Below are 14,371 nucleotides of genomic sequence, written 5' to 3'. Positions count from 1 at the left end.
GAACAACAACAGGCGTTTTACTGATGATAAAGACATGTTCTGTCTTGTTGTTTTCCTTTATCTTTAATCAGTGGCGGCTGGTGGATTTTTTTGGGGATCATCTTCAGCAAACATCCCAGTATGATTCTTTTTTTAAAGTATCAAACAGGCATTTCTACTAAATATTTAACATTTATTCCAACACTGACATTATAAGGAAATCGTATTCATACAATTCAGTATACAAAAATAAATAATAATATAGTTATATATATATAATAATATTCAGTATGATATATAAATACCATATAATATACAATGTATATATATTGTATAATATGAATCACAAAAGTAAATCAGTTATATAATATATATTTATAATAAGAATCACGAAAGCAAATCATATCTATATGTACATATTTTTATAAATATATTTTAAAGATATAATACAATATATATCCTATAATATATATATTATAGAGCTGATTTGTTTTCGGTTTCATATAATAATGTGCTGTGTTTGGTTTCTTCAGTCAAAAACATGCGTGCCTGATGAGCTCGTCAGGCCGACGCAAACAGCAGCGATATGGACGCGCACGTCGTCGTGTCGGAGGGAGCGACTCGCGCATGCGCATCGAAGCCAAATCTGCTTCGCCAAGTGACTGCTGCAAAAAAACAAAGGCAGTGAGTCGCGCGCTGGGAAATGTTCCCCGTCATCCTCATGGAGGGAAACACACTTCAAACAACCACCGGAGTTATTCTTTGAGGAGTGAAACCAAGAGACCCGCTGCCATTCATTTGTGTTGTTTTGTCTACTAAATCGGCTTTTTTTTGGGGGGGGGTGGAGGTGGAATCCACAGGTTCTTCCTCGTTTTCTTTTTTTGTGCTTCTTCTTCTTCTTTTTCTGTCTGGATCCGGACCGAGTGAAAGCAGCAGCGGGAGGACCGCGGCGTCGCTCGCTCTTCGTGGGCGTGTTTAATGTCACCGGAGTGGAGCGAATGATGAAGTTAGTGCGTTTCGGAGACAAGCGGGGGTGTCGTCGTCAATGAGCACGTAGAGATGTCACAGCCTCGTTCGTGAAACTCTTCTTCGTCGTTTTGAAATCGGTCGTGGGATTTTATTTGCTGGGAAGTTTACCTGCGCGCGCTCATCTGCCGAGGAAGAGGAGGAGCTGTCCGTGGTCCTGAAGTCATTCCAACAACTCCTGCTATCTGCTTCCTCCTGGCCTTGAACACAACTTCAGGGTTTCTGTTGGAAGCAGCAGCTGGAGGGGGACACTGTCTGCCAGCAGCTCCCAACAACAAAACAACAGAAGAGCCTAATATGGTCACTCATACCAGAGTTCATCTGCAAACGTTGGTACTTTTAATTTGTATTGGTAAGTATAATTGTACAACATGTATTTTTTTTTTACATTTGTTATTGTGAATGCTGCATGTCAAAATCTAATGTACAGCACTGGGCCATCAAAGTCTGATTTAGAATAAAATATATACAACTAGAACGGGCACTCGGTAGAGCGCATACCTTCGCATATCACAAGATTGGGCATTGAATTATGAACATTTTGGCATTAGTTGCATGCCAATTGGATAGAAATTGGATGGAAATTGGATGGTAAAAAGAAGATGTTGACCTTTTCATGACCTTGAGCTTGACCTTTGACCCGATCGATCCCAAAATCGAATCAAATGGTCCCCGGATAATAACCAATCATCCCACCAAATTTCATGCGATTCGGTTTAATACTTTTTGAGTTATGCGAGTAACACGCATACAAATAAATAAATACATACACGGCGATCAAAACATAACTTTCCGCATTTTCAATGCGAAGGTAATTAAGTTTATGAATTTAATGAATATTTATTAAATAACTATTTTTAAAGGATTTATTTAATGGATACTAATTTTAAATATATTTGTATAAACCTCACGCATCCACCGAGAGGTACCCCCCTATTTGAGAATCGGTGTCTTATTGCAACCAACTGTCGGTAACATAGATGCACAGATGAGTGACCAGGTGTTTTATGATCCTTTTCTTGTGTTTATTGACGTCTTATAAAACTCAACTGCCTGTGAACTCAAAAAACACTTTCACAGCGGCTTCATTGACGCCCTGTGGAGCGCTAACACCACTCAGGACGCATTTAGGCACAAATCAATCAATCCATTCAACAGAGGACACCCAGCTTTGAAGTTATTTCCCCATTTTTCTATCAGTCCTTCCAGCTTTTTATTTTCCTATTTCAATGCATTTGTATGAGCCCTGAGCAAAAAAGAAAAATTGGAAACGAGACTGGATGAAAATTGATGTTGTCACTGTCAGTCCTGGGAGGAACTCAAGGTTATATAAGACCCAGCACAGACATCCATGTGGCGAGCTCACTGAGAGAACACTGCCTCACTGTATTCCACAAGACATGTAGATATTCCTCTTCATTTCTTTCCCATCCACTTCCTGCCTTTGTATAATTATTCCCATTCGATGCATTTATTCATCAATCATTTTTTTTTGTCTCTTCTTCCTGGGTGCCCACAATAATATGCTGTCCTCCTACACTAATCACAGCCCCTGCATCCAACATCCAACACTCCCTCTATTTATTCCTCCTTCTGCCAGCTGGCACTAATGGGCAGACGCCGCCATTAGTGTTTACTGGCCTGGATGATCTGGGATTTTTTCTCTCTATCAGTATTGTGACTCGAGTCTCCTCCGGTGCTCACAGAGCTGTATCATTGAATTTGTGTCCTTTTTTTCTTCTTTTTGAACGCTTGTTTAGTTTTGGGAGTGCCGGAGCTGATGACCTCGATAAGAAACACATCGGCCATGAGTTTTGCATTTTTTAAAAATTTATATTATCTATTTTTTAAATCAAATGTATCGCAGTCGTTTTGCACGGTTGGATTCCCACGGTCATTAAAGGACGCCGATAACAATGTCCGCAGGCCATATCATTTATTTTTATTTTTATATTACATAGAATTTGTAGAAGACGACTTATAGCGCCACCTTGAAGCACATTTACTTTGAAAAGCCAAATCTATATAAACATATCCAACTCCGCTGGTTTGTGGAGGCAAACAACCGCAAAGTGGTAATTCTAGTCATTAAAAAAATAGTTTTTAGTACAAGATGTCTCCTACTTTAATGAAAAGTATACTCTCAGTCTTTGTTTCTACATCATATTTGCATACTGGACCAGGACACGGCTTCTAAACTAGTCGTGATCACCTTTGTACCTTTTACATCTTAAAATGTCACATTTAAGAGAAACACAAATACACTCCAGTGTTGACCTCTGCACAGAGGTCATTCTCCAATGTGAAGGTCAAACACAAAGTAACAATAATAAGCACAACTATGGATTGGATTTAAATGTAATTATTTTTACATTCTATTAAATGCATACTGGACCAGGACTCTCTTCCAAACTAGTCGTGATCACCTTTGTACCTTTTTACATCTTCAACTCACATTTAAGAAAAACACAAATACACTTTTCAGCAGATGCAAGTGAAAAGAGCCGCAGAGGTCATTCTCCAACGTGAAGGTGAAACACAAAAGTAACAATAATACTGTGGATTGGATTTTAAATTTTTTTGTTCAAGCTTTCATTCGCCTCTTCTCTCCTGACGTGTCCGTGCTCTCCTGCAGTCCACCCGAGCCGGCCGGTGTGCGTCGATGTCCCGTCGGAGACCGACGCCGTCCTGGGGAACTCCATGAAGTTGACCTGCATTTACTGCATGAAGAGGGATGAGATCAAAGCAAAGACGCGCGTGAATTGGTACTTCAAGCCAAACGAAGAAGAAGGCTTCAAGTCGAACAAAACTCACGTAGGTCCCCAGCCACACCGGCGTGTATCATGTGACATGTTGGATGCAGCGGCGGAAATACACAAACTGCTCCTAAGAAATATAATTGTGCCCCTGATGTCACGAGGAGAGGCAACAAAGGCCTCCATGATTCTGATAATTTAATAGCGTTTTGTTTTTGTTCTTTGTTTTGTCTGTATTGCCTGTACTAGGTAGGTACACACACACAAAATAATATAAATAAATATACATATGATTTTGAACTATAAAAAAAAGAAGTTATAATTGTTAATAGTTGTTTAAAAGAATTTAATAACCACAAAGAAATAAGAATACAATGTAACATGATTGTCTGATTCATGTTTGTTTTTTGTCCAAATCTATAGACTACTGCCTAATAGTCTTATTATTGCCATTTTTATGACAATTGCTCATATAGTTTAAGCCTAAATAAGTATATTTATTATTAAATGTTATTTCACAAGTATCAAAACGTGCCCCCAATTTCATTTTAAATGCCCCTGGATTTCAGTCAGTGGGGGGAAAAACTGCCCCCTAAAACATATGTAAATGTCCTACCCTGCTTGTATGTGTTCATATATATAAATATAAATAAATATATATATATATATGTTCATATATAAAAATATGTTCATATATATATGTTCATATATATATATTTATACACACCTGCTTTCTTTTTCCTCTCTCCTAGATATACAAGTATGAAATCAACAGAACGGTGGAGCTGGACGGACCGTTTAAGGGCCGTCTGGCCTGGAACGGGAGCCAGGACCTGCAAGAGGTCTCCATTCGCATCATCAACGTCACCTTCAACGACAGCGGCGTGTACGAGTGCAACGTCTCCCGCGAGTTTGAGTTCGACTTCTACAAACCGTCGGCCTTCATCGTCAAGACCATCCAGCTGAAGGTGGAAGCGAAAGGTGCGGCTAACGGTTACACGCTTTGTTCCATCTGTTCTCGTCCTGTGCTCGGCTTCGGCAGAATGCTTCGGTTGCTGTTGAAGCTGCGTTCACAACAAAAGCGTTGCGAATTGTTCGCGAGAGTAGATCCCATAAGCAAAGTCATCGTACAGATGCGAGTGGTTGCGATAGACAGCGGTTTTCCGCCGGGCGCCGCGTTTGACGCAAATTGGGCGTTGCGAATATTCGCCTCATGTTGAAATATTTCAACTTTGGCGAATATTTGCAACTCGCGGAGTTGCGAAAGCCAATCAGCGATGAGCTGCTCCGCCGTTGGTGAATCTAACTGCTGCTGCTCTCGTAGCGCTGGAAGCGACAGTCATTCAGACGTAGTCGGTAAAAGTAACAGCTGTCTGAGTCTACGGGTGATGTTATGTATAAATATATATATATATTTGTTTATATATTTATAGATATATATTTATATTTGTATATATATTTATATATATAGATATTTATATATATATATTCATATTTTTATATATAAATGATATTAATGTTATGAACCCAAAAACGAGGGCGTTAGATGTTCCTACATGTGTGGGATGTCCTCAACGAGTATGAAGCAGAACTAGTGATAAGCTCTTCCGTGGTGGATGGTGGAAAACGATAACTGTTTCCACGGAGACGAGCCACTGAGATAAGCCCCGCCCCTCGTGCGTGTGATGCAAAAAGCCACAAATGGTCAAAAGCGTGTAAACTCACCCGAGTAAAGCGCTGCGAATATTTGCAACGCTGTTGGTGTGAACGCAGCTTAAGTCCAGCTACGAAATTTTTTTTTTTTGTGGTAATATTTTCACAAATAGTTTCATAATGCAAAGAGAGCATACAGAGCACACTACGTTACAATATTATAGAACATTACACAATAAGTGTAGGAAAAAGAAGAAAATATAAAATACACCATTAGATGGATCCGGCTACACTTCTGTGTGGAGACGAATCAGTGGAGCAGAATCAATCCAGAGCGGCTCGTGTTCTCCAGCCTCGTGTGAGGCCAGAAATAGACATTGATCCCGAGAGATCAACAAAACTCAGATATGACGCTTGGAATGACTGCTAATAACTTTTAAATGGTTATAAACCATCCGTCTCCATCTGTTGTCTCTGTATGACCTTCGTAAGTAAACAAAGGTCATACAGAGACAACAGATGGAGACCAGAAGGTCGGATGTTTCTATGGAGGTATTGGTCATCTTGGTTATCGGTGCCGTTGGGTCAGATCCTCCTCTGTTGCTCTCCTGAAGGGTTCTACCTCATTTTTTCCTGTGAATTTTTTTCTCTTCTATTTTGGGGACTTTTTCCTAATCCGATGTGAGGTCAAAGGTCAGGGATGTCGTATGTGAACAGGTTGTAAACCCCGCTGAGGCAAATTCGTAATTTGTGATATTGGGCGATACAAAATAAACATAATTGAATTGCCATATGTAGCCTTAAAAAACAACAACTATGTATTACCCATATGTAGCCTTAAAAAAACCAATGTATTACCCATATGTAGCCTTAAAAAAAACTATGTATTACCCATATGTAGCCTTAAAAAAAACTATGTATTACCCATATGTAGCCTTAAAAAAACCCGATGTATTACCCATATGTACCCTTAAAAAAAACGATGTATTACCCATATGTAGCCTTAAAAAAAGCTATGTATTACCCATATGTAGCCTTTAAAAAAGCTATCTACTACCCATATGTAACCTTAAAAAAAGCTATGTATTACCCATATGTAGCCTTAAAAATAACTATCTATTACCCATATGTAGCCTTAAAAAAATTTATGTATTACCCATATGTAGCCTTAAAAAAAACTATGTATTACCCATATGTAACCTTAAAAAAAAAGATGTATTACCCATATGTAGCCTTAAAAAAAACTATGTATTACCCATATGTAGCCTTAAAAAACACTATGTATTACCCATATGTAGCCTTAAAAATAGCACACAAAAAAGCTTATATAATATGGGTAATACATATGGATAATACATCTATTTCTATTTTGGTCAAAATATCTTAAATCTCATTAATCTGGGTACAATATTTTTGTTCTGCAAGGTTTTTTTTAAATATGTGAAGAACGGATTCATGTTAACCAATGTTCTCTCAGAACTGAGAGACATTTAATCAAAAGAGTTTTTAGATGCAGGACAATCAATCAATTCTCTGGAGGAGGAGGAGGAGACAGCTGCACACAGAAAATGTTGTTGTTGTTGTTCAGCATAATTAATAATCCATCCTGGTACAAATACCAGTGGAGGACATGTTGACTCCAGAGCACTGAGTGTTCTCTTTGTGCCGCGTGCTTCTCTTCCGATGTCGTACAAAGTATTCATCCCGACTGCTCGAAGTGTTGTTGTTTTTTGCACGTTATTATTATATTCCCAACATTATCTCTCAATGTTTTCACATCAGCGTGAAGCGCACTAACAACAACACTTTCCTTCTCTCCCTCTTTTCGCTCCCACTGTACCGAGGAGGAATAATTGTGCGTCTTTGTTTTGTTTGCCTTTTTTTATTATTGTTCATCAACGCTTTCTTCTGTGGTCATTGAAGGGGTTAATTCAAAGCCACTCCCACTTTGCTCTCTATGATAAAGGGGTAATGTATTCTGCTTCCCGAATGCTTGGCTTGCTGAACGTGTCATTTTTTCCCCCACCTCGATTAAATATACAACATGTATATTTATGATTTATTTTTTATTTTCATGAATACATTTTTATTATAATAAACTGCTTGCACGTGGCGTGTATAGTTCACGGTCAGAGGCGTTTAAAGACGGTCGGTTTTTTTCTTCTGGAAAAAAATGAGAGTAGAAATCAGATTTTCAACGACCTAAAAATCACATTTTGATATTTTATTCATATTCAAACGCCTCTCCTTTTTACATCTTCATACATGTGAGACCAAATTTCATAGAAGCCACCAGCCAAGTGTACCCTGTACATACCGCTGGGAGTCATGTTACGGTCATGCTGACCACAGATTAGTATCCTGCCGTGCGTATCTATACGCTCTCATGTGAGGGATTATGTTTCTCTAATAAAGGCCTCTATTTATGGAGACTGCAGAATGAAATCAGGGAAAGCTGTTAGATATCTGGTCAGCAGGTTTTCTGGGAATTTGGTCCACACTCACGGGCACAGTGGTTCACAGTGGCTCACGGAGGACATTAAATGATACATTAAAGATTTTCACAAGTCAAGTGTACATTTTAATAATTTTTTTCGCTTGCTGGAATCACTTCTTCTTTTCATTCCAGCCATTAAAAAAAACTCCTAATGCATTTTTATTGTAAGTGATGGGGAAAATCCAGTCATTAAAACAAAAATCAATATTTACCCTAATTGAACCCTCTTCTTTTTAGTTTAAAATTCAATTTTCTGGCTCTGTGGAAACAAAAAGAGGGAAAATTAACATCATAAACTCAGACATGCTGATGCCTCATATTAAGCTTCAGATTTTCACCATCACTTACGCTGAAAGCCCAGTTTCAATGTTCATAAGAGCATCTGACAGATTTAAAAGAATGCAAACTCATCTCCTTAAAGTAAATCAAATGTACAGATATTACTAAATGAGTCATAATTGAATACGTCCTACCTTTGTATGACCGATACTAATGCCCTGAGAACCACTCTGACTTTGCACATATGTCATATTTCATATTTAAAGGTACCCTGTGGAGTCGGCAGTGTTTTAGGCCCCTTTGTGTTCCTGCCATGGAATTACATAACGTTATATACAAAATACATGCCACTTATTTCACATTACCAACAGACAGTTATGTGCTGAGCGTCATCAGAAGTTGCAACAAAAGCAGCAAATAAGAACAAAAGTTGGATGTAAACAATGCACAATTATTAATATTATCTTTATTTAAATGCGACCATGTACAGTAAAAACATAAATGTCACCATTGGAAGCTCTTTACGAGATTATAGCTATACAGCTAATCTGTAGTCCCGTGACTAAAACAATAACAAAGGACAGGATAAGACACACTAACACACTATATATGGTGACAGAAGTTACATTAAAAAAAATGGGTCTGGGAAGAAACACTGAATGTAAACTAAACTTTTAATTTGTTAAAAAAGAAAACTCCACAAGGCACCTTTAACTCCCTGCAGGCCCTCTGACCATCGTACTACAGGTGTGGCCATAATGTTCTGCATAATGTTCCTGATGCAACATCGTGTGCGTCTCAGTTTTCACGTCGTCTAACAGGACGCCTAAAGTTCAGATGCATTGTAATACAGATTATTGAGTCGGGTCTGTTACCATGGAAACATCTCTATATGGACTGAGAGTTGAATGGCAGCATAAACAAGTTGAACACGATGAAGAAAGTCTCCGCTGCTTTATATACAAGACAGAAACGATGCATAGGCAGGATGCATGATATGAATAATTCACGTTTGTCACTATTGTTTTTGTTTGTTGTTGCTCCGTAGCCACGGGGAGCGCCGCGGCGCTCTACTCTGAGGTCATGATGTATGTGCTGCTGGTGTGCCTGACCTTCTGGCTGCTGGTGGAGATGGTCTACTGCTACCGGAAGATCTCCCAGTCGGACGAGGAGACGCAGGACGCAGCGTGAGTCTCGAAGCACGGGAGACGCCCGCGTTATGCAACGCAGAGCACGGAGAAGTGGGAGGAGTCTGGGCCCGCGAAGGAAAAGAGGCAGGAAGTTGGAGAGCAGGGGCATTTCTTTAGAGACGCCGACGGCAACGGAGTGGGTTTAGTTTAGTTCACACGCAGAAGAATGAAGGTAGCATCTGGAACCGTATATGGTTCTTCGGAGTGATGCCATAGAAGAACCATTTCTGATTCCACGAAGAACCTTTCAAACCAGGGTTCTTTAAAGAACCATTTCCTTAAAGAGTTCTTCAAAGAACCTATAAAGGTGTCTCAAAGAACCTTAAAATGGTTCTTTAAGGCACCGTTTCTGGTTCCACAAAGAACCTTTCAAACTATTGTTTAAAAAAACAAACATTTCCTAAAAGAGTTCTACCCATAAAGGTGTTTTAAATAACCTTCAAAAATGGTTCTTTAACTCACCATTTCTTGTTCCAGAAAGAACCTTTCAAACCAGGGTTCTTGAAAGAACTATTTCCTTAAAGAGTTCTTCAAATAACCTATTAAGGTATTTCTAAGAACCTTAAAAAATGGTTCTTTAAGGCACAATTTCTGGTTCCACAAAGAACCTTTCAAACTATTGTTTGGGGGGGGGGCATTGGGCACGCGAGTAATAGTGAAGTTTGATTTCCACTGATATAAATGAAGAATCACCAAGACAGCGTCTGCCAAATACGGTCGTATGCCCGGTGTTTGCTTATTACATGATAATAAGCAATGATTCAGAAACGAGTCAATAGAGGCTCCACTGCATCAATCTGTCCTCTTACTGCCTGTATCGTTCGGAGCGCTGCTGACTGCTCTTTTTTTTCTTCCTGAACAGCTTTTTTTACATCAGTGGTGGAACCTATTCCGCGGTTGTCAACTTTAAAAAAAATCAATTTATGTCCCGAACAGAAGGACCTCGGAGCACAATGTGCTTATTCAATTATTGCAGGTTGGCGGGGCGATTAATCCTGATTCACAAACACAACACGACTTAATAAAGAAACATTATAAAGTTATACTATAGTGTTACTTTCTAAAGTTTCTAAATAATAAATGTGTATTTTTACAAAAAAATTTAAGGACAGGAATTTCCTTGAAAGCAAAATAATTTATTACTTTTTTTTAATTTAAACTTAATTAATTTTGAATTTAATACTAGATTTGTTACCCTAGGCTAGAGAAGTTAATTAATTGAAATTATTTAACTGGAGAAAATAAAGACTTCTACTGTAAAGTCTTTGGAAATAATTAAGGAAACTTTAAGTTGCAAACGTGTGAAGTAAAGAAACATCAACAAAATTGACAAAATTACAATGTACAAATACAATTCCATTAACAATTTCAAGGTATTAATGGTTGATCAGCCCAAATAAGATGTGATGTATGTGTATATGTATATACTTGCTCTTGGAAGTTGGGGTCAGCATTTATCAGTATTTATCTTCCATTTCATAGACAGAACAATCAATCAAAGAAAATGTAAACGTCAATTAAAACTTTTTAAAGTAGGAATCAGCATTTAAAGATTTAAGTCCATTGATCAATGATCAAATCAAACATTAATTTAAAGCATCAGGCGATCGATATGTGCGTAACTCTGTGAACCTAATCAGCTGCTGCAGTGGGAAGAGTGAATGACTTGTGGCCGTTATTGACCCGCATGACACCACAGCTCCCAGTAAGAAAATATACGCCCTCTGAGAGGCTGTTGGGGGCTCGATGGAGACGCAGGAGACGGGAATATGGTACGGTTACATTGTGATGCACGGTGGCTCAGATCATCATTACATCACATGACATGTCATATTACATGACATCACATGTCATTCAGCAGATGCTTTTATCCACAGCGACTCACAGTAAGTGAATTCAACCACGAGGACAAAGAAGAACAAGAATACAGAAAGTAACATTTCTTCAAGAAAGTCAAACTAAAAAAATACCATAAGTAATACTATGAGTAATACCATGAGTAATACTATAAGTACTACTATAAGTAATACTGTAGGTAATACTATGAGTAATAACATAAGTAATACTATAAGTAATATCATAAGTAATACTATAAGTAATATCATAAGTACTACCATAAGTAATAACATAAGTAATAACATAAGTAATACTATAAGTACTACCATAAGTAATACTATAAGTAATATCATAAGTACTACTATGAGTAATACCAAAAGTACTACCATAAGTACTACCATAAGTAATACTATAAGTAATACCATAAGTAATACTATAAGTAATACCAAAAGTACTACCAAGAGTACTACCATAACTAAGTGCCACTGAAGTGCTAATTGGCTTAAAGAGGGCTTTAACACCTGTACACACAGACATCCCTGACCTTTGACCTCACATCGGATCAGGGAGAAACCTTCAGGAGAGCAAACATGTCGACGGGGTCACACCAGTGTTCACGTGTTACCGTCCCGCTGTGTGTTCTTTCCCAGTGTGTAGACGTTCTCTTACACTCGGTCCGAGGGCGGGGCTTCTCCCCGATGACGCGGCTCATCGGCTCCCCAACGCCCACAACGGAATCGTGTCGTGTTCAAACCCTCAACCGCCACTACTTTATGGTTCATGGTAATAGAAAGTGTGTTTTTTGTTTTATACCAATCTGCCTGCAGGACAGACTACCTAGCCATTCCCTCTGAGCAGAAAGACCACGCGGCCGCTCCCGTTACCGAATAAAAGCTGGTATTTTATGTGTGACCGTCTCAACCCGATACCGATCGGTGACATCACCCCTCTCGTGTGTCCTCACTCTCTGACTCATAACTCATCAGTCCTGTCGCTGTGTGTGTGTGTGTGTGTGTTTCTCCTCTTGCTCGTTCCTTTTCGACACTTTTTTGGAAGTGTCACCTGATCACTAGTCCCCCTGTTCGTTCTCTTCTCCATTCAATGTACTAGGAGTATCATATAAAACACAATTTTGTGTACATGCAATTCAAAACAGTCCCCTCGAGGCACTGAAATGCATTTAAAATTAATACATTATAGCGATCTAATTTGTATGACTTTTGAATGTATATGAAGTTAGGTTCCCGAGCTATAATAATCCTAAAGGACACAGTTGTTTATGTGAGTTAGATTTATGTTGAGGTCGTATATTATGGAGGACTTAAAATGTCTTAAGTATAAATAAATAAATGCATGAATAAATACAGGAATAAATAAATAAATGTATAAGTAAATAAATAAATACAAGAATAAATAAATGAATGCTGAAATAAATGTATAAATAAATAAATACAGGAATAAATGTATAAATAAATACAAGAATATATAAATGTATAAATACAGAAATAAATAAATGCTTAAATAAATGTACAAATAAATAAAAGGTTATACCTAAACAGGACATCATTAAATAAATCTATTTCTACATTTCTGTATATCTTCATTTATTTCTGTCTCTTTTATGTGTCCACACATATTTCTTCATTTATTTATGCGTGACATTTATGTGTAATGTATGCAAATGTGCGGTAGGAACTTCATTGTTAAACAGGACATTTATTTATTCCTGTATTTATTCGTGCATATATTTATTTATTTATACTTAAGACATTTTAAGTTCTCCACAGCATATTGTGTGTATACACTGGTTATTTATAAAATTAATAATTCCATGTCAAGTATGATTGAACATGCTCTCTGCTCTTTTTTTAGACACTAACCAATCACGATGGACCTTCGATTGGCAGTTAAAGGCATAAAGTCCACGAGCTCGTCTTCGCTGCTATAAAGGCGTCGTCGCTTCCAGGCGGCCGCGGGAATCCAACTGACCTGGAGTGCTAATTTTTACTCCTCCTTTCCTCACATTCTTTGTTTTTTTTCTTCCTTTGTGTCATCTTTTCTTCCTTCAGGCATCTGAAATGAAGTGTTTTCTCAAATACGGCAGGTTAAAGAACAAACACCTGCACTTATTATCAGATAAATACCAGCCATGCTTCACTTGGACCTGCCAGAGTAAACATATATTTATGTGTATGTATATATATATAGATATATATATATACTGAATATTTACTTCGTTAGTGGTGTCTCTTATAACCTATAAATGAGATAAAAGATGAAATAAACTGTCCTCCTGGCTGTTGTACACAACTTAAATATCAAATATGTTGTTCTGGTTAATTTAGTTTCATTACAATTTTATAGACCATGCTTGGATTTTCAGGTCAGTCATATTTGTTCTGGCCTATGTCTTTTTAATTAGTTTTTATACTGTATGGATGTGTATTTATTCCCATTTTTTGCAGTGTGCGTCTCTGAAAACCACAATGTTATGGAACATATAGAGACCTCTATGTTGTATTAGGTCTCTCGATATGAGTCGATATATATATTCATCTCGAGGTCATTAGGTATAAATCTATAATCTGATCTAAAATATATTCTGCTGGTGTTGTGTGCGCCGCTATGTAGAAATATGTATATTATTTCTGATCCAATCATAACACGCTGCTTTTTTTCCAATTACGGATATGTATGAGTGAGCTCCTTTCTGAACTATTAAATGCAATGCATTCCATATTCTATGTTCAAAAGTTATTACTTCTGTTTGAGTGTTAAGTGTTATTGAAGTTGCACAAGGATAAAGAAAAAATAAAGAAAAAAGAATGCTTATTTCGATTTGTTTCTACGATATATTTTTCATAAGTAAGTAAAGTGTATTTATATTTTACACTTATCACAGACAAAGTATCAAAGTGCAGTACAGTAGTCAATTAAAAACAATTTTTCAATAACTGACCAGGCAAAAGAGCAAAAAGTAAAATAGACTTTAAAAGATGGTTCAATAGAATAAATATACAGAGAAGATAAAAAGCAGGCCAGAGAATATTTAAATCAACCAAATGCCAGTGTAAACACTGTTTTGAGATGGAGTTTAAATGGTACTAATGAATCATTTTCACCGTCATCATCATGGTCGCCCTCAAAGGGTTGTA

The 14,371-nt window shown here is 37.6% G+C and overlaps 1 protein-coding gene across 3 annotated transcripts; it reads left to right on the top strand.

Annotated features, from left to right (window-relative positions):
* The first annotated feature begins 665 nt into the window (after positions 1–665).
* On the top strand, positions 666–14,048 carry scn3b (sodium channel, voltage-gated, type III, beta). Of its 3 annotated transcripts, none has more exons than XR_008834901.1 (6): positions 666–1,357; positions 3,641–3,819; positions 4,514–4,742; positions 9,239–9,377; positions 11,867–11,999; positions 13,089–14,048. XR_008834901.1 is itself a non-coding variant. In XM_056441595.1 (6 exons), the coding sequence occupies exons 1-5, from the start codon at positions 1,303–1,305 to the stop codon at positions 12,105–12,107; spliced, it is 666 nt and encodes a 221-aa protein (XP_056297570.1). In that variant the 5' UTR covers positions 668–1,302; the 3' UTR covers positions 12,108–12,113; positions 13,089–14,048. The 3 variants fall into 3 exon arrangements, 2 of the variants coding, with proteins under 2 accessions (XP_056297570.1, XP_056297571.1); XM_056441595.1 differs by lacking the exon at positions 11,867–11,999 and adding an exon at positions 12,044–12,113 and having other exon boundaries at positions 668–1,357; XM_056441596.1 differs by lacking the exon at positions 11,867–11,999 and having other exon boundaries at positions 668–1,357.
* The last annotated feature ends 323 nt before the right edge of the window (positions 14,049–14,371 follow it).

This window comes from Pseudoliparis swirei, chromosome 20 (genome assembly GCF_029220125.1).
Source record: "Pseudoliparis swirei isolate HS2019 ecotype Mariana Trench chromosome 20, NWPU_hadal_v1, whole genome shotgun sequence".
Classification (NCBI taxonomy): domain Eukaryota; kingdom Metazoa; phylum Chordata; class Actinopteri; order Perciformes; family Liparidae; genus Pseudoliparis; species Pseudoliparis swirei.
The sequence above is the reverse complement of the archived record's forward strand: the minus strand, read 5'-3'. Positions and strand labels throughout refer to the sequence as shown.

Bases quoted from the DNA above. Each gene is read 5' to 3' on its own strand.
- scn3b (XM_056441595.1), top strand. From the start codon at position 1,303: ATGGTCACTCATACCAGAGTTCATCTGCAAACGTTGGTACTTTTAATT. The intron at 3,820-4,513 runs GTAGGTCCCCAG...CCTCTCTCCTAG, and splicing joins TCAAGTCGAACAAAACTCAC to ATATACAAGTATGAAATCAA. The intron at 4,743-9,238 runs GTGCGGCTAACG...GTTGCTCCGTAG, and splicing joins GCTGAAGGTGGAAGCGAAAG to CCACGGGGAGCGCCGCGGCG.